At 42.0% G+C, this 20,640-nt stretch overlaps 1 protein-coding gene and 1 pseudogene across 4 annotated transcripts in view; one reads left to right on the top strand and one right to left on the bottom strand.

Moving 5' to 3' along the window:
- Positions 1 to 20,640, bottom strand: part of SLC41A3 (solute carrier family 41 member 3) — a 94,900-nt gene that overhangs the window by 32,350 nt on the left and 41,910 nt on the right. For all 4 annotated transcript variants that reach the window (XM_042962594.1, XM_042962601.1, XM_042962582.1 and 1 more), the window contains one exon: positions 4,023 to 4,094. In XM_042962594.1, coding sequence (XP_042818528.1) covers positions 4,023 to 4,094 — 72 coding nt within the window. The remainder of the gene's footprint in view (positions 1 to 4,022; positions 4,095 to 20,640) is intronic.
- Positions 4,253 to 18,900, top strand: LOC122236479 (annotated as a pseudogene).

Consider the following 20,640-nt stretch of genomic DNA (forward strand, 5'->3'; position numbering starts at 1 on the left):
TTGAGAGAGAGACAGAGCATGAACGGGGGAGGGTCAGAGAGAGGGAGACACAGAATCTGAAACAGGCTCCAGGCTCTGAGCTGTCAGCACAGAGCCCGACGTGGGGCTCGAACTCACGGACTGCGAGATCACGGCCGAAGTCGGCCGCTTAACGGACTGAGCCACCCAGGCACCCAGACGCCAACTTTTTAAAAAAGACAACCCAACAGAAAAATGTACAAGGAGTATAAATTGACAAGATACAGAAAAGGAAATACAAATGGCTAAAAAGCAAACAAAAATGTGACCAGCTTCCCAAGTAATAGGAAAAAAAATTTAATCCCAATTTGAAAGTAGGTATCTTATTTCTTTGTAATTGATGTTGGTGTTCCTCTACGAAAAGGTCAGTGCCCTCTCAGTTTTGGCGGGGGTGGGTGGGGAACTCAGCAGGTGCTAAGCCCTTGTCTGTGCTTATCCAATGAATGAATCAATCAATGAGTGCATGGGTACACTATATTTATCCCCCAGACTAGGTAAAATTAAAATTTAAAAGGTTTAGGGGCACCTGGGTGGCTTAGTTGGTTAAGCATCTGACTCTTGCTTTCAGCTCAGTTCATGATCTCAAGGTTCATGGGTTTGAGTCCTGCAGTGGGCTCTGTGCCATCTATGCGGAGCCTGCTTGGGATTCTTTCTCTCCCTCCCTCCCTGCCTCTCCCCTGCTCTCTCTCTCTCCCTCAGAAATAAACATTAAATAAATTTTTAAAAATCTAAAAGGTTGATAATATAAAATACACATTGACAAATAATGTGGGAAAATGGTTCTCTTACATATAGATGGTGGTAAAATTGGTACAGGAATTCTGGGAGGAAACTTGGCTACAATTTACCCATACACCTTATGATCTAGCATTTTCTCAGTACAACATTTGCACATATGAACGAAGAACCACGTAATAATGACAATGACTGGAGCTGACATTTCCCAAGTGCTATCTGCTATTCTAAGTGATTTTCATTCATTAAGTCATTCTTAAAAGTACAAGTTACAGAATTATATGTACAGCATAATACTTTTTGTGCTTAAAAAAAAAAACACAGAAAGACAGGGACACCTGGCTGGCTCAGCTGGAAGAGCATGTGACTCTTGACTTTGGGGTCGTGAGTTTAAGCCCCAGGATGGGTGTAGACATTACTTAAATAAAACAATATTTAAAAAAACACAGGAAGTCATAGCATATATTATCTATGGCCACATACACCTATATGGCAAATACAAAGTAGTTTAGAAGAATACTTTCAATGCTGGTGAGGTTATGGAGAAGCTAATAATTAAAACATTAACACTGGTACTATTACTTAATACTAAGCACTGAAATATTTTATAATCCTTTTTGGAAAAATCTAGATCTTTAAATTGCTCATACCTTGTGAACTTGTGGGAAGTTATCTTCAGAAATTCGTGCAAAAAGAGAACAATGTCATTGTGGTGTAATTTATTGAGCAGAAGCCTACAAACAATTTTATGTGCACCTATGTGATGAAGGTCGAATGAGGTGGGATAGGGCTGAATTTGGACAGTTTGCAATAGCCCTGCTGGACCAGCTCTTAGTGGCTGCACTTCAGTCTTACTAGTTGAGTTCCTGGGCCCCACCAGTTGTTAAAAATCACTCTTGGGTATATTTTAAATATTACTGTCGGGTGTATTTGTGATAGAATATGAAGTTACTAGAAGTTCAATTATGAAATTTATTGGACCATGTGTGACTCAATGTTAAGCTCCTTAACAAACAGAAGAGACAAACTTATATCCATGCTATGAACCAGAATGTGCCAAGCCAGTGTCTGGCCCAGGTCAGGACTTAATGAATGTTGGTTGAGAATCGATCATGTGGAAATGTGCATACATATGGACAAGGATTTGTATAAATTTTTTTTTAACGTTTATTTTATTTTTGAGACAGAGAGAGACACAGAGCGTGAACAGGGGAGGGGCAGAGAGAGAGGGAGACACAGAATCCGAAACAGGCTCCAGGCTCCGAGCTGTCAGCACAGAGCCTGACGCGGGGCTCGAACTCACAGACCGTGAGATCATGACCTGAGCTGAAGTCGGACGCTTAACCGACCGAGCCACCCAGGCGCCCCAAGGATTTGGAACCTTGTAGCTCAGGCACTTATTACCTGCCCCTTGCCAGCCTCTCTGTTAAGGGTATCACGAGCATCTCATTTAATCTCCAAAGCTCTTCAGCCATAGGCCATGGTCCCGGCACAGGTGACTCGGCTCAAGTGGAGAAGGCAGACATCTACACACAGAATTGCAACCAGGTCAGCTGCAGCTGCATGTGCAAGGCCCCAAAGAGTACCTGGTGTCGGGCTGGAACTGAGACCTGATTGGAACTTCATTGCCAGAAGAATAAGAAGAGACAGGACATTCCAAGGAGAGGCAACCACACACACAAAGGCAGCAGGTGTGGGGGACATGAAGCTGTGGAAGGGACAGGACCAGACCAGGAGTACCTTTGGGCCAGGCCTACACTTTGACAAGTAGAACCAACAAAGGAGCTTCAGGAGGAGGCAGTTTGATCAGCTCTAGGATTTAGAAAAGGTCACTCAGGTGTCCAAGCAGAGGGGAGCCAGAGGGGAAGGAACCTGGGGCAATGAAGAGGTTTGATGTCAGTGATGCAGGAGACCAAGAGGCCAAGGCAAGGAAGAAAAGAAGCAGGGCTGGATTCAAGTACAGCTCAGAGGCAGACTCTTCTGCGAGTGGTCATAAGGTTGAGGAGCAGAGATGCTGAGAGAGACTCAGTCTCAGGCTTGATTAATGGGAAGACTCCTCACTAGGCACAGCTACTATGATTGGGAGTTTACCACATGTGGCCAGGTGCCATGGCCTTACATGATTGAAACCTCACAACAGACCATCTTACAGATAAGGTGAGGTGATTTGCCCAAGGGTCTACCCCCAAAATGAACTTTCAACCATCAAACTCTTAGGGATTGGGGACTTCACAAGAGGTAAGTGTGAGGAGATAAGGTGATGACGCCAGATCTGGCTAAGGTGTTTCAGGGATGCTTCGGGGAGGGGCAGATGGAGATGCCCCATAGACAGCCAGAAACAGTGGCTCTAGAACCCAGGTGAGAGGTAAAGTGGATATCCACCTACTCTGATGGACAGGGAGATATAGCTAAGCAAGTCTTGTGTGGTCTGCCCAAGGCCAACCTGTTGATAAATGACAGCCTTAACACCAGCCTGTCTGATCTTAGAGTCCAGGTGCTTTGTGCAGCCTCAGGCTGCCCCCAGCCAAAGAAGCCCAGAAGGTTCTGGATCAAACTACTTCCTCTCTTGTCCTGAGCCAATCTCTTCCCAGTCTCCCCCTGCCCTAGGCTTCCTGATTTTGTAATACTCTGAGACTCCTCAGATAAAAACTTAGCCCAACTAGGGTCTATTAGAAGGAGGTTCAAGTTTGAACAAGCATGAAACATTTAAGGGACAAAGGTGTGGGGGTTGGAGGATATCCTGCAAAAGCTGAGAAGGCACAGGCTGAGAGGCAGGAGTGGGGCCAAGGAGGAACTTCCAGACAGGAAGAATCTCCAGAAACTATAAGCAGGATCATATGCACGAGGCAGTCAGAGGGTACACCAATTAGGATGTCAGTGACTTTGGCAAGCACAGCTTAAGTCAAGACAGTGGGAAGAGAAGGCAGTTAGCCCTGTCTATGCTATGAGAAACAGGAGTAAGTAAGTATAGGCGAATCTTTCAATAAGTCTGTCTTGGAAAGAAGGAGGTAGAGAAGCTGGAGCGAACTTGGGTTCCAAGAAGAGGCATCTACACTCCGGTGCCAGTGCCTGTAGTTGGGCTGATCCTCCAGCTGCCATATGAGTGTGGTCTGGTGGTTACAGAATGGACGAGGGGCCCATTCCCAAAGCTCAGTCTGGAGTACAGGGACAAGGGCTCACTTAGTCTTTGCTCTTCCTACCTGGAGCAGGCCTGACTGCAGATTCAAAGCAGGAAGGAGATTCATCAAATGGACAAAGGGGAGAGTCACCTGAATGAGGGCGAGGTTACTGCTGATAACTCTGTGCTGCTCTTGGGTGTCATCAATTTGTCCAGTGTTGGCCTAGGATGAAAAGAAAAGGGCAAAGGGTAAGTCTGGCTGGTCAAAAAGCCACGTGAAGCCTTCCTGGAAAAGGCAATCTCTCAGGAGAGAAATCAGCAAATACCATTTCATTAACACCAGAACAAATTATTCTGCCCAACTTTCAAAACTGATGTGGGATGGGAAGGTAAGACACAAATCCCTTTGAGAATAAGATGGTGTCATGAACCATCTCTCCCATACTCGAGTATTCAAGCACACACAGAGGTAAGCGTCACCAACAATTTCAGAGCCACCTCTCAAACTCATCCATGGGCAGCAGGGGGAGGACCCCTGCTGAGAAGCTGGTTTGCATCCTCAGCTAGGTCTTCAGCCATGTTCTCCTCAGCACCTGCAATCCCTTTTCCCACTAACAGCAAGTCACATCTCAGCTGACCACTAACCTCCTCAATCTCACTTCTGCAAATCATCCCATTTAAGAAACGTTTAAGTCCTTCTTAGGATAAAAAAACATGATCAGAAATACAATTTTCTCCTTTAAAAAATGGTAGTCAGCTTCTAATTTCATAGCATTTTACTGCAAAATTCAAGATGTAGATAAGAAAAGGTTTCAAGCAAATATACTTTTCTAGCTCCTTTGTAATTAGTTCATTATGTTCCTGAACTCCAAAGAAAAAATAAAATTACTTTTCATTTTCAAATAAGGGGAGGCTTTTCTTTTCAGCATGATGGAAACCTCAGGTGTAGCACACGCCATGGAGCCAGGTGACTTTTACTTCACACAGGTAGATTAATATGCACCTTGGGAGTACCCATCGGGACAAGGGACTAAGGTGGAACAGAACGAAGCTACACAGCTTGCCACACACCAAACATGCAAGGCCAACAGGCTCATTTCCCTTCTCTGCTCCATGCTATGCTGGGTGCTTGGTGGACTCAACCAGTGCATTTACTGTGTCCTATCAATCCACCAACTCTAACCCTTTATTCATCAGATAAGGGGGAGCTACCGGCCCATGACCCCTGAGTATTAATTAGAAGGGCATTCCTTCCTCAATGGCTGAACTGGAAAGGGAGTGATGCCAAGAGGTGCAGCAGGAGGACTGGAGGGCTGGGGAGCTTGCAGAACTCATACAAACAAGGAAGGAGGAGGACCTGAGGGAAAGAAGCTGTGAGAAGGGGTGAGATGGTAAGGAAATAGGATTTCAGAGCATGTGGAATGGATGGACCATTTTCCAGTGGGGAACAGACCAAGGCAGCAAAAGGTAGGGAAGGAAGCAGGGCAGAACCAGACTAGCAGGATAACCCACAGGGAGGGGGCACTTGGGAGCAGGTCTCCATCAAAGTAGATGGATACTGCTTTACCCTGGAATGGTGGTCCCAGAAATGTCCGGGTAAGAGCTGGAGAGACAAAGCGAGTCCAAGCACAGCCTCGGTGGCTTTTTGCTAAGAATGTAAAGAGAAAATCAGTGGGAATTTGGGACATCTATTATGGAGACTGACCTAGATTCATCTCAGTGGGTGACGTTTGGGGAGGCCCTTCCCAAATGTTCATTTGGATCACACAGACTTGAACATTTTAAAATGTCTTTTAATGTCTTACAAGTATAAATTGCTATGTGAAATCCTATGGGGTCCTATCTCAGTTCTAGATTTTCTAAATCTTTCCTTATTGGCTACATCGTAACAGGTTGCTTTAACGGATTCAGACCATGAAGATGACATATCCTCTGGGCACCTCTCTGGGTCTGGATTGTACCTGGAAGGCTGACCCATATAGATGCATATACAAGCTCCCTTGCCCTGTTGCTTCTGGTTGGTTTTGGTCAGTGGGGAGTCATGGAAAGTCACTGGAGGGACAGCAAGAGTGAGGGTGGGGTATAAGCATCTCTGTGCCCTTCCCACTGCCCCAGTGGCTGTGCTCCTCCACACAGACCTGCAGCACCAGCCAGATGGCCCTTTCCTACAGCTCTCCCAGGTTCTGAGAATCATCCCTACCTCTACCCATCCTCTTGCCCCTTTCAGCTTAGACTGATCATCACTTCCTGTTATTGCCAGTCCTAGGGTGATTCACTGCCCTTTTGCAGTTTCCCATAATCCTGCCCACAATGTGGTCAACTCTTCATTAAACCCTGCTCAGCTCCCATCTGTATGTGCCACCTCTCTCCTGCCAGGATCCTGACTTATCCACTGAATTTTATCTTCATAAGGACACTTAGCTTATTCACAATAAAAAAACCCCAATTTGTCATTATTTTGTATATTTTTTCCCAATAACAAATATACCAACTATTTTCCAGTAACAACAAAAAAAAAAAGACTTACTGGATTAAGATGGAGGACTGAATGTTTTACTATCCTTCCTAACCAAACTGAAGGATAGGGAAAGACAATCTTTTTATTTTGAATTAATTTTAGACTTCAAAGGAGTTCCAAAGTTAATATACTTTCCTATATACCCTTCACTCAGCTTCTCCTGATGTTAACACCTTATATAACCACAGGACAATTATCAACTGAGACATTAAGGCTAGTACAACTTTATTAACTAAACGACAGAACATATTCAGATGCCTCCAGTTTCTTCACTAGTGTCCTATTTCTGTCCCAGGGTGTCAATTCAGGCTGCCCATGTAGCTAGTCATCATGTCTCCTTGGTTTCTTTCAATATGTGGCAGTTCCTCACCTTTCACTGTCTTTCATGACCTTGACACTCTTGAAGAGTACTTGATTAGATATTTTGTACATTGTCTCTCAAATGGGTTTGTCTGGTGTTTCCTCATGATTACACTGAGATTATTCGGTTTTGAGGGAAATCAGGCTACAGAGGTATAGTGCTTTTCTCTTCACATGGTATCTGGAGAGCTGTCATACCAACATGGCTGATGAGATGTGGCCTTAACCTTGGTCCTTGGTTCAGGTGGTGTCTGCCAGGATTCTCCACTATAAACTTACTGTGTTTCCCTTCCGATACTCTGTTATTTACTAGTGAGTCATTAGGCCCATTCCATATTCAAGGCAAGGGAATCCAGCTTCACCTCCTAGAGAACAACGTATCAAAGATTTGAGGACATCTACAAACTACTATAGTGATTCACAAGTATTTGGGGAGATAGTTTGGGGCCAAGCAAAGATCCTATTTCTCCTTCAAGTGCCACCTACTAATTCATTAGTGGATTTTGCCTGTGACAATGATCAGTATGGTATTCTAATGGTGATTTTATATTTCCTTCATTCTTTGCACATAAAATTTTCTCTGAGATACAGTGGTCCCTTCTCCCCCTCTTAAATCATTTATTTACATGGTATGATTGGACTCATGGGTATTTATTTTATTCTTCAGGTCATAATACTATTATATTTATTTTGTCACTAACACTGCTCCCACTGTGGCCATTGGGAGCTCATTAAGGTTGTCTTTCTGACATGCACCCACATGCTGTTTAGTACTTCCTTACTTTCTGGCACTATCTGATACTCCAGGTACATCTTGTATTTTCTCTGCCCCAGTCCTAAGATGAGCCATTTTCCCAAGAATGTTGGCTTCTTTTATTGAAGAATGGTATCAGAAATCAAGACCTAGATGGCAGATGTGTTAGGTGCCACTGGGATGGTACTGCTTCTAGGTTCTGTTAGTGGGAGAGCTAGGAAATGTATGTATGGATCCTAACCCATGAATATACACATACCCATGTCTATTGTTGTACCTATCTGCATACATATTAAAACAAACGTGAGTCCATATTCATATTTCTGAGTCAAACCCAGGATCATAGGGTTCATTCTAGCATTGAGGAAATGATTTTTAAAATGGACACAAGTTGTGGAAAATAAAAAGAGGTATCTGTAGTTTAACACAGCTTAAGAGGGCATCCCTAAATAATGTAAAGCAGGAGTTAGGTTGGAGGAAGGACCCATAACCAAAAGGTCTACTGCACAAAGCAGAGGTAGCCCTGAGGATGATGGGAGCAGAAGGGAGCCTGGGACAACTGAAAGGGCTTTGGCCCAGAGAGCAGAGCAGGAACATCCAGAAGAGTTGGCCTCTTCCCTTGTCTGCCAACAATGAGACACCTGGCCATTGGGCTCTAAGCAGAAGTAGTGTGTGTGTGTGTGTGTGTGTGTGTGTGTGTGTGTGTGTGTTGGGGTTAAAAAGGCAAAGCAGTGCCCAGAGTGGCCATGATAAGATGGACAAAGAGTCTCTAGACCCATAAGCCCAGTTACTAGCACATACTTCCAGGTAACCTATTTTGACTCACCCCCCCCCAACCCCAATCACTACAAGTATCCTCCTCTAAAGGACCGCATTCAGAGATTCACAGAGTAAGAGGAAAGCTAAAATAAAATGATGCTCAACCAACCAAAAATCACTGTTCATGAAAGGAAGGTCACAATCATGAAAGAGATTCATCAGAGTCAACAAATGGAAGCACAAAAATCTAAGGAAACAGTCAAAACAGGAAATTGAATAAGACTCTAGGGCAAGCAAATTAACAGATGTGGGAGAATGGTGCTTCCGTAAGTGAAAAGACAATTTTAAATTCTAGAAAGTACAAACTTGATCTCTGAATTTAAAAGAGAGGATTAAAAAAAAAGACAGAAACAAACAAAAGCTCTTCATTAGATGACCTCAATAACACAATGGTCAGAGAGATGGAAAGTGATTTAGTGAAATAAAACATCAAGCAGAAGTATTCCCCCAGACCAGACACAAATACAAGAAATGTGAAAAGAAAGTTAAGGAACTCAGAAGGTAGATTCAGAAGTTGCATTGTGCACCCAATAGTAGTAGTAGGGGGTGCGGGGTGGGGTGACAGAAAGAATGAATACCAAAATATTCAGCAGTAACAGCAGTAACAAGGTTTCCATAGAACTGAAGACGGGCATAACCCTTTAGATAGAAAAATCTAAGATATATGTAAGGTAATGAGAAAAGGCCCTTGCCAGAGACACCATGATGAACATAGCTGATAAAGAGAAATATACCAAAAAGTCCAGATAGAAAGGTGAACACATAATCTAAAAGAAATTAGATTCTAAAACTAATGGGGCTTCCAGGGGGGCATGGCTGGCTCAGTCAGTAGAGCATGTAACTCTCGATATCAGAGTTGTGCGTTTGAGCCCCCCAGTGGGTATAGACATTACTTAAAAATAAAATTTTATTTTTAAAAGTTATGAGGCTTCCATCAGCCACACTCACCACAAGAAGACCCTGAAAATATGCCTCAGTACTGACGGAAAATAATTGTGAACCATGCATTCTCTATACTTCCAGGTTGGCATTCAATTGTGAAGATAAAATATTGTCACACTGCAAATGTCCAAAAAGTTCACTTCCAACAAATCCTATCTGATTACTAGAAGACACACTAAAGTAAAACAAAAAAACAAATTTAAAAGAAAAGTGAGGGAGAATGATATCAGCAAGATGGAAGGCTAGGAAGCTCCAGGCCTCATTCCCCCCATGCAAATACCAAGTAAAACAAGAGACTGACCAAAACAGCTTTGTGAGAGCTCTAGAAACCAGTCAAGGATTTGCAAAATCAAGTGACCCCTCACCAAGAAAAACCCACACTTAGAACAGTAGAAAATCCAACAGTGTCTTTGCTTATCCTTGCACCACTTCCTCCTTGGTACAGAGTAGTGCAGTGCATGGTGCCTTCCTCAGGATAGAAGGAAAACAGTGGACCAGTTTGCAACATCCTGGCCTTCCTGGAGGATACCTGAGGGTCTAGTTTCCATTTTGCCTGACTTGGAGATCAAAGGAAAAGGTGGCATAGTTTGGATATCAGTTTCCAGGCTGCCGAAACCCTGTATCCAGGGTGCTGGATACAGTACAGCTGCAGGGAATTGCAGGCCCATGCATGTCTGGGGCAAAGACTATAGACGGAAAAGTACAATAAAGCATGTAAGTCCCCAAGGAGAAGCAATGCTGAGTTTTTTAGGGTAATTAAAAGGTTTTTAAAGAAAATTTTCAATGTTTATTTATTTACTTTTGAGAGGGAGAGAGAGAACAAGCTGGACAGGGACAGAAAGAGAGGGAGACACAGAATGCAAAGCCAGCTCCAGGCTCTGACCTGTCAGCACAGAGCCTGACACAGGGCTCAAACTCACTAACCATGAGATCATGACCTGAGCCAAAGTTGGATGCTCACCCGACTGAGCCACCCAAGTGCCCAAGGTAATTAAAACATTTAATAGCAGCCATGTGTGGTGAATTGGAATGGAAAAAAAAGTACATATACAGGCCCAGGGAAGACACATGCCCAGAAAAAGCCTGAAAAGACTTTAAGCCTTCACACCAGACTGACTAGTGAAGGTCCTCCCTTTCATGAGCAAGTCTGCAAAGACTGGGAGAGGTAGCTATTTTCTCAAATGCCAATTTTTCAACAAAAGATGAGAAGGCAGGGAGTGCCTGGGTAGCTCAGTTGGGTAGGCATCTGACTTCAGCTCAGGTCACGATCTCATGGTAGATGAGCTTGAGCCCTCTTTGGGTGAGCACAAACCCCACTTTGGGTGAGCCCCACTTTTCTCACTCTCTTATTTAATAAATACTTTAAAATAACTGTCTTACATATGTTCAAAGAACTAAAGGAGGACATGGATAGAGATCTAGGGAAATGATGATAACAAAATGAGAATATCTACAAAGAGAAACTTTTACAAAGGAACCAAGAAAAATATGCAGCTGGAAAATATAATCACTGAATTGAAAAATTCACTAGAGGGGTTCAATAGCAGACTCAAACAGGAAGAAGAATGAATCAGTGAATTTGAAGATAATGTCATTTGAAATTATCAAGTCTCAGAAACAACAAAAAAAAAAAATGAAGGGAAGTGAACAGAGAGCCTACAGGACTTACAGGGCACCATCAATCAGATCCATCCATCCATCCATCCATCCACCCATCCATCCATCTCATGTGTTTCCCAGAAAGGGAAGAGAGACAAAAAGGGGCAGAGAGCTTTTTTGAATAAATAATGGCCAAATTTCCCCAAATTTGAGGAAATACATGCATATCCAAATGCAAAAAGGTCAACAAACCCAAGGAGGACAAACTCAAAGAGGCCCACACCAAGAAACATTATAACCCAACCACTGAAAGTCAGAGTCAAAGAGATAATCTTGAAAGCTACAAGAGAAAAGACTCCTTACAAATACAGGATCTTCAGTAAGATATCAGATTTCTCAGGGGAAACCATGCAGGTCAGAAGGTAGTGGGATAATATATTTAAATATATTTTTTGCTGGAAGAAAAAATAAAATTCACCAAAAGTTCTATATACAGCAGAACTGTACTGCAAAAAACAAAACAAACAAAAAAACAACAACAGAGAGAGAGAGAGAGAGAGAGAGAGAAACAAGAGCATTCCTAAATGAATAAAAGCTGAGGGAGAGTTCAATACCACTAGACCTGCCCTAGAAGAAGTCCTTCAAGTTAAAGTGACAGGACTTTAGACATGCTAAAATGAGCCCTTCAAGTTAAAATGAAAGGACACTAGACAGGAACTCAAAGCTGTATGGAAATATAAAGTTATCCAGTACAGGTAAATATTTGGATAAATATAAAAACCTATATTATTTTAATTGTGCTTTGTAACTCCATTTTTTATTCTTTTATATAATTTAAAAAGCAAAAGCATAAAAACAATGAAACTATGCTAATGGATACTCTAATAAAAATAGATATTTTGTGACATCAGTAACATAAAATCAAGGGTAGAAGAGGGCAGAGGTATAAAGGAGTAGACTTTTTTATGTGATTGAACTTAACTATTATCAGTTTAAAATACATTGTTGTAATTTTAGGATGCTATATGTCATCACTATGGTAATCACAAAGGAAATAACTATAGAGTACAAACAAACAAAAAACAAAACGACAAGAGAATCAAAATGTATTGCTATAAAAAATCACCTAATCATACAGAAAGACATTAAGGAAAGAAATAAGGCACAAAAATAAAGCTGTAAGACATACAGAAAACCAATTTTAAAAATGGCAATAATAAGTCCTTACCTATCTGTAATTACTTCATTATAAATAGGTTAAACTCCCCAATCAGAAGACATAGACTGGCAGAATTAAGAAAAAAAATGGGTCCAAATACATGCTTTCTACAAAACAATCCCTTCAGATTTGGGAGATGCCTAGGTTGAAAATGAAAGGATGGGAATATCTCATGCAAAGAGCAACCCAGAGAGCAGGAGTTGCTATATTATTAGCAGACAAAATAGACTTTCCATTTAAAACTGTTGTAAGAAACAAACAAGGATATTATTTGATGGTAAAGGGGTCAAATCATCAAGAAGATATAACAATTATAAATGCACCAAATATCAGAGCTCTTAAACAAATGCAAACACTGACAGACATGAAAGGAGAAATGGACAGCTCTACTATGATAGTTGAAGACTTTCAATAATGGACAGAAGAACCAGGCAGAAGACAAATAAGGAAACAGAGTATATGACTAACAATATGGAATGACTGGACCAAACAGGCATAGATAGAACACTCCACCCAAAAATAGAACGCAAATTTTTCTTAAGTAGCCTTGAAACATTCTCCTAGATGAACCATATGTTACCACACAAAACAGGTTTCAATACATTTTTAAACACTGAAATCATACAAAATGTCTTTTCCAGTCACATTAGAATGAAACTAGAAATCAATAGCAGGACAACTGGAAAATCAGCAAATACATGAAGATCAAAAAAAATTACTCTTCACAACCAATGGATCAAATAAGAAATCACAACAGAAATAGGAAATATATTCAGATAATTAAAATGCAAACACAACATACCAAAACTTAAGAGATACAGTTAACACAGTACTAAGCTGGATATTTCTAGCTGTAAACAGTCTTAAATTAAAAAAAATAATAATCTCAGTCAACCACCAAAAATGACAACTTATTAAATGTGAAAGAGAAGGGGCGCCTGGGTGGCTCAGGTGGCTAAACAGCCGACTTCAGCTCACATCATGATCTCATGGTTTGTGAGTTCGAGCCTCACATCGGGCTTTGTGCTGACAGCTTGGAGCCTGGAGCCTGCTTCAGATTCTGTGTCTCCCTCTCTCTCTGTTCCTCCCCTGATCTCACTCTATCTCTCTTTCAAAAATAAATAAAGATTAAAAAAAATTTTTTTAATGTGAAAGAGAAGAACAAACTAACCGCAAAGCTACTAGGAGCGAGGAAATAATAGTGACTAGATCACAGATACAGAATGGAAAAACAAATGAGAAGATTAATGAAACCATGAGTTGGTTCTTTGAAAAGATCAATAAAATTCACAAAACTGTAACTGCATTGATTAGAAAAAAGAGAGGACTCAAAACCAGAAATGAAAGAGGTACATTACTACTGCTTCCATCAAAATCAAATGGTATTTTTTTAATTCCAAAACCAGAAAAACACCTCACTAAAAAGGAGAAGTATAGACCATATCCCTCATGAACATGGATGCAAAAATTCTCAACAAGATACTAGCCAACTGAATCCAAAAATACATTAAAACAATTATTCACCACAACCAAGTGGGATTTATACCGGGGATGCAGGGCTGGTTCAATATCTGCAACTCAATCAATGTGATACATCAAATTAATAAAAGAAAGGAAAAGAACCACATGATCCTCTCGATAGATACAGAGAAAGCATTTGGCAAAATACATCATTCTTTCTTGATGAAAACCCTCAAGAAAGAAGGGACAGAGGGATCATACCTCAAGATCATAAAAGCCATATACAAAAAAACCCACTGCTAATATCATCCTAGATGAAGAAAAACTGAGACTGTTCCCCCTAGAGTCAGGAACACCTCAGGGATGTCCACTCCTGCCACTGTTATTCAACATAGTATTAGATGTATTAGCTTCAGCAATCAGACAACACAAAGGAATAACAGACACCAAATCAGCAAGGAGGATGCAAACTATCAATCTTCACAGATGACATGATACTCTATATGGAAGACACAAAAGATTCCACCAAAAAACTGCTAGAACTGATCCATGAATTCAGCAAAGTTGCAGGATATAAAATCAAACCACAGAAATCAGTTGCATTCCTATATGCCAATAATGAAACAACAGAAAGAGGAATCAAGGAATTGATTCCATTTACACTTGTACCAAAAACTATAAAATACCAAGGTATAAACCTAACCAAAGAAGTGAAAAACCTATACACTGTAAACTTTAGAAAGGTTATGGAAGAAATTGAAGAAAATACAAAAAAAAAAAAAAAAAAAAAAAAAGAAAGAAAAATATTCCACGCTCATAGTTTGGAAGAACAAGTATTGTTAAAATGTCAATACCAGGGCACCTGGGTGGCTCAGTCGGTTGAATGTCTGACTTTGGCTCAGGTCATGATCTCACAGTCTGTGGGCTTGAGCCCCGCGTCGGGCTCTGTGCTGACAGCTCAGAGCCTGGAGCCTTCTTCCGATCCTGTGTCTCCCTCTCTCTCTGCCCCTCCCCCACTTTCACTTTGTCTCACTCTGTCTCTCAAAAATAAATAAATGTAAAAAAAAATGTCAATACCACACAAAGCAATCTACATATTCAATCCAATGCCTATCAAAATAACACCAGCATTCTTCACAGAGCTAGAACAAAAATTCCTAAAGTTTGTATGAAGCCAGAAATGACCCCAAATAGCCAAAGCAATCTTGCAAAAGAAAACCAAAGCTGGAAGCATCAAAATCCCCGGCTTCAAGTGTATTACAAAGCTATACTTATCAAGAAAGTATGGTACTGGCACAAGAACAGACACTCAGATCAATGGAATAGAATAGAGAACCCAGAAATGGACCCACAAACATATGGCCAACTAATCTTTGACAAAGCAGGAAGGAATATCCAATGGAATAAAGACAGTCTCTTCAGCAAGTACTGCTCAGAAAAATGGACAGCGACATGCAGAAGAATGAACCTGGACCACTTTCTTACACCGTACACAAAAATAAACTCAAAATGAATGAAAGACCTCAATGTAAGACAGGAAGCCATCAAAATCCTCGAGGAGAAAGCAGGCAAAAACCTCTTTCATCTCGCCCACAGCAACTTCTTACTCAACACGTCTCCAGAGGCAAGGGAAACAAAAGCAAAAATGAACTACTGGGACCCCATCAAAATAAAAAGCTTCTGCACAGCGAAGGAAACAATCAGCAAAACTAAAAGGCAATCGACAGAATGGGAGAAGATATTTGCAAATGACATATCAGATAAAGGGTTAGTATCCAAAATCTACAAAGAACTTATCAAACTCAACACCCAAAAAACAAATAATCCAGTGAAGAAATGAGCAAAAGACATGAATAGACACTTCTCCAAGGAAGACATCCAGATGGCCAACTAACACATGAAAAAATGCTCCACATCACTCATCATCAGGGAAATACAAATCAAAACCACAATGAGATACCACCTGACACCTGTCAGAATGGCTAACATTAACAACTCAGGCAACAACAGGTGTTGGCAAGGATGCAGAGAAAGAGGATCTCTTTTGCATTGTTGGTGGCAATGCAAGCTGGTGCAGCCACTCTGGAAAACAGTATGGAGGTTCCTCAAAAAACTAAAAATAGAACTATCCTACGACCCAGCAATTGCACTACTAGGCATTTATCCAAGGGATATAGGTGTGCTGTTTCGAAGGGACACATGCACCCCCATGTTTATAGCAGCACTATTACCAAAAACTAAAGTACGGAAAGAGCCCAAAACGTTCATCGATGGATGAATGGATAAAGAAGATGTGGTATATATATATACAATGGAGTATTACTCAGAAACCAGAAAGAATGAAATCTTGTCATTTGCAACTACGTGGATGGAACTGGAGGGTATTATGCTAAGTGAAATTAGAGAAAGACAAAAATCATATGACTTCACTCATATGAGGACTTCAAGTGACAAAACAGATGAACATAAGGGAAGGGAAACAAAAATAATAAAAAACAGGGAGGGGGACAAAACAGAAGAGACTCATAAATATGGAGAACAAACTGAGGGTTGATCGAGGGGTTGTGGGAGGGGGGATGGGCTAAATGGGTAAGGGGTATTAAGGAATCTACTCCTGAAATCATTGCTTCACTATATGCTAATTTGGATGTAAATTTTAAAAAATAAAAAATAAAGTTAAAAAAATTTTACCATATATTTCCAATCAGGACCTGTTCTCAAAGAACTCTGCTCAATATTATGCCATTCTCTCTTAATTAGTATAATAGTACTCTTGATTAATGGTTGTTTAATAAACAATTTATGTCTTTCAAAGGAAATTAGATTTTTGGTTAAATAATTTATATGATTTCCTTAAAAAAAAACAATGTGACTATACTTAATGTGAATATACTTAATAATATACTGAACTAGACACTCAGAAATGGTTAATTTGTAAGTCCTCTTTTATGTGCATTTATCACAATTAAAAATTATTTAAAAAGGACCATGTTGGGGCACCTGAGTGCCTCAGTCACTTAAATTTTCAACTTCAGCTCAGGTCATAATCTCACAGCTCCTGAGTTCGAGCCCCGCATGGGGCTCTGTGCTGACCTGGAGCCTGCTTTGGATTCTGTGTCTCCCTCCCTTCCTGCCCCTCCCCCACTCAGGCTCTGTCTCTCTTTCCTTCAAGAATAAATAAACATTAAAAAAATGTAAACATAGAGTTGCTGCAGCGGCCACCGCCATATTCAACAGACAGCAGTGCTGCGGTCTAGCCCCCAGCAGAGCGAGCGTCCGTCAGTCTGTCTTCAGTCCACAGACCCTGTCCTGACCTGGGGACTCTTGCCTGCCGTCCAGCCTGAGCTGAGCGAACCTGAAAGAGCCTAGAGCTTGATGGATCCGCGAAGTCAGAAGTCAACTTTGGGGCTCGTGCTTCCACTCCGTTGCACCTTCCTCCTGTATTCGTGGGCTCAAGGCACCAATGTCGCCCCTCCAAATCTCGGACCAGCTCTTAGTGCCCCCTCCTGGTTGGCTCTCCCGCGGCTGGGGGAGGAAGGGCTCACCGTGGCTGAAGCGCCCCGCCCCGGGTTCTGGAGATCCACCAGGACTTGGAGCCGATGGCCCTGCCACGCTTGTGTACCTGGCCGCTGCCTAGGCCGGCATTAGGCCAGCCCAGCTCTGCCACTCCAGCCCTGCCTGCCCTCAGGGGCTGCTGTCAACACAAGCTTCCTGAGCAACCTGAGCCTGTTGGACGAGAGCAGAACTTCCAGCTCAGGCCTGGGTCCAGCTGGGGCCACCACCAGGGTTTGGTGCAGGGACTTGCAGGGCCCAGAGGCTGGCTGCTTGCACAAGTCTGCTGTCTTGGCACCTGCCCATGCCTCCAGCCGCCACCGGGCCCCTCGCAGGGTCGCCACAAGAGGAGCTCATCCCTCAGGAATGCATCAGGCAACCTGTCCTATGCCCACCTCATCACCAAGTCCATCAAGAGCTCAGGGTGGAAGCAGCTCATGCTGTCGCAGATCTAAGAGGAGATGGTCAAGTATGTGCCATACTTCAAGGGTAAGAGTGACAGCAACAGCTCGGCGGGCTGGAAGAATTCAATTTGCTTTAATCTGGCCCTACACACCAAGTTCATTCGTGTGCAGAATTAAGGAACCGGAAAAAGTTCTTGGTGGATGCTCAATCCAGAGGGAGGTAGGAGTGGAAAATCCCCCTAGAGAAGAGCTGCGTCTCTGGACAACAGTAAATTTGCTAAGAGCCAGGGCTGAGCTGTTAAGAGAAAAAGTGTCTCTACAGTCTGGTCAGGAGAGTGCCTGGGACAGCCCTGGCTCTCACAGCAGTGATGGCTTTGATAACTGGCATGCATTTCACCCTCCAACTAGCTCAAATGCTAGTACTATTAGTGGGAGACTTTATCCCATTATGACAGAACAGGATGATCTGAGAGATGGGGATGTGCATTCTATGGTGTACCCACTATCTGCTGCAAAGATGGCTTCTGCTCCACCCAGTCTGTCTGAGATAAGTAATCCTGAAAATATGGAAAACCTTTTGGATAATCTCAACCTTGTCTCATCACCAATGCCATTAACTGTTTCAACTCAGTCTTCACCTGGGACCATGATGCAGCAGACACCATGCTACTCATATGTACTACCAAACACCAGTCTGAATTCACCCAGCCCCAACTCCCAAAAATATACACATGGCCAGTCCAGCAGGAGTCCTTTTCCCCACATGCCTATGTAAACACTTCAGGACAACAAATTGAGCTATGGAGGTATGAATCATTGTAACTGTGCACCGGGACTCTTGAAGGAGTTGCTTACTTACTCTCCTCCCCATCAGGACATTATGACAGTAGTTGATCCTGGGATCACCCAACCCAACAGCCAGGTCCTTGGTCACAATATGTTAATGGGCCCTAATTTGGTCATGTCAACCTATGGTAGTCAGGCATCTCATAACAAAATGATGAACCCCAGCTCCCACACCCACCCCGGACATACCCAGCCAACATCTGCAGTTAATGGGGGTGCCTTGCCCCATGCAGTCAGCACCATGCTCCACACCTCAGGAATGAACCGCCGCCAGTGAAGACAGCTTTACAAGTGCTGCTATCGCACACCACACAGATGAAAGCCCTGGGGGCCTACTCCTCAGTGAGCAGCTGCAATGACCATGGCAGGATGGGCCTTCTCAACCAGGGTAGGCTCCCAAGTGACTTGGATGGCATGTTGATTCACATGGAGTCCATCATTTGGAACAACCTCATGGATGGTGATATATTAGATTTTGACGCTGACAATGTGTTGCCCAACCAAAGCTTCCCACACAGCGTTAAGACGATGACACATAGCTGGGTACCAGGCTAACAGTGAGTTAGTGAACAGGCTACAGTTTAAAGGACTTCAGATTGTCTGACAACAGGAACGGAGAGAAGCAGTCCAAAGATGTCCTTCACCCCTCATTTTCCTTTTCTTGATTAAAAAAAAAAAAGGGGGTGGAAAGCAATTTTTTTTTTTCCTTTCGTCAGACTTGGCAGCGAAGACACTTTTCCTGTACAGGATGTTTGCCTGATGTTTGCACGTTATGTGCCACTGTAGGTAAGGACTGTGTCATTGGAAATTTCATTACAATGAAGTGCCAAACTCATTACACCATATAACTGCAGAAAAGACATGCAGATACTGGTGTGCTTTCAAGTTTTCTACATAAGCAGTAGCTACAGAACTATGTGTGTTTTGTTGTTGTTGTTGTCATTGTTGTTTTAAATATCCATTAGGTCAAAGGAAAGTTTTGTAATACTGTGATGGTCTCATGTCTTTGATAAGTTAAACTTTTGTTTGTACCACCTGTGTTCTGCTGACCAGATGAACCACAGAGAACCAAGCTCTCCATCCTGTGCCTCCATGGAACAGCTTTGGGCCTGTTCACAAGGCCACCCAATTTACATGAGAACCAATAGCCCATTATCATTCTGCTGAATTAATGGATTTGTCAAACACATTTGGGAAAAACATAGATTAAAGGCCAGCCTTGTACAGGTCTTTTCTAATTTTTTGGTTTGTTATTTGCAAATTTGTACAAACATTTAAATGATTCTAATTTCCAGATAAATGACTTTTGACATCATTGGGACTTGAGATCATTTTTGAAATAGATATTGAACGGTAATGTTTTCTTAAAACTACAGTCTACTTTGTTACATAGGCTGATTGTAAATTTGTGGAATCCCAGATATTTGAGGCAACATCCATAATTTTCATTTTGTATATCTAACTGGATTAGTACCAATTTTATATGTGTTTAACTGGCTTGTACACTTTGGGATGTTACCTGGTACTGTTTCTGACTAATCTTAAAATCCTTGTAATTAGTACTTGCATACTCAACATTTCTGGCTCTATTCTGGCAGGAGAGTGATGGTTAGTTATGGACATTTTGTGTTTAATCTTTAGGAGAACTTAGTAAGCTTTTATGTATGTATTTTAAAGAAATTCCATCTGCTCCTATTATCCTGTGAACTAAGTGCACCGCAAAGCATTAAGTCTTCTGATAGATGCTTCTATGCTATGTTGTTTCAGTGACTCCTGAGGGGCCTTCTGATGTTTATAGATCAGAAAGGGAGACCTGAGGCTAAAACCATGCTCCTCTCTCAAACTGGGAGTTTTGAGCAACTTAACCTTTTGGAATTGAGCTTCAGGAAATGTTTTCCCTCATATTTCTGTGCTCTTATTTTGGTCTAGGTGGAGGCTGGCTTGGTAGCTCTGCCTTGCAGGATTACGTTCAGACTCACGGTAGCTCTGCCTTGCAGGATTACGTTCAGACTCACACTTCATTCCTCTCTGCCTTCTGTCCTGCAGATTACATAGCACACTGGAAATTTAGGTGGAAGGAGGAAAATTTTAAATAGGACTTTAGTGATTTGCAGAATGCTTTGTGTCCCTGAGTGCAGATGGCTACCAAAGTGATTAGAGCTTGTTTACAAACTGGGGCAATGAATTGGAAAGCCAACAAACCAGCTGTAAGTTGTATGTTTGAATTTACTGTAAATGCTCTTATTGTAAGTTAAGAATTGGAGAATTTCCTTAGCCTTTAGCAACCTCAACTAT

This window comes from Panthera tigris, chromosome A2 (assembly GCF_018350195.1).
Source record: "Panthera tigris isolate Pti1 chromosome A2, P.tigris_Pti1_mat1.1, whole genome shotgun sequence".
Classification (NCBI taxonomy): Eukaryota; Metazoa; Chordata; class Mammalia; order Carnivora; family Felidae; genus Panthera; species Panthera tigris.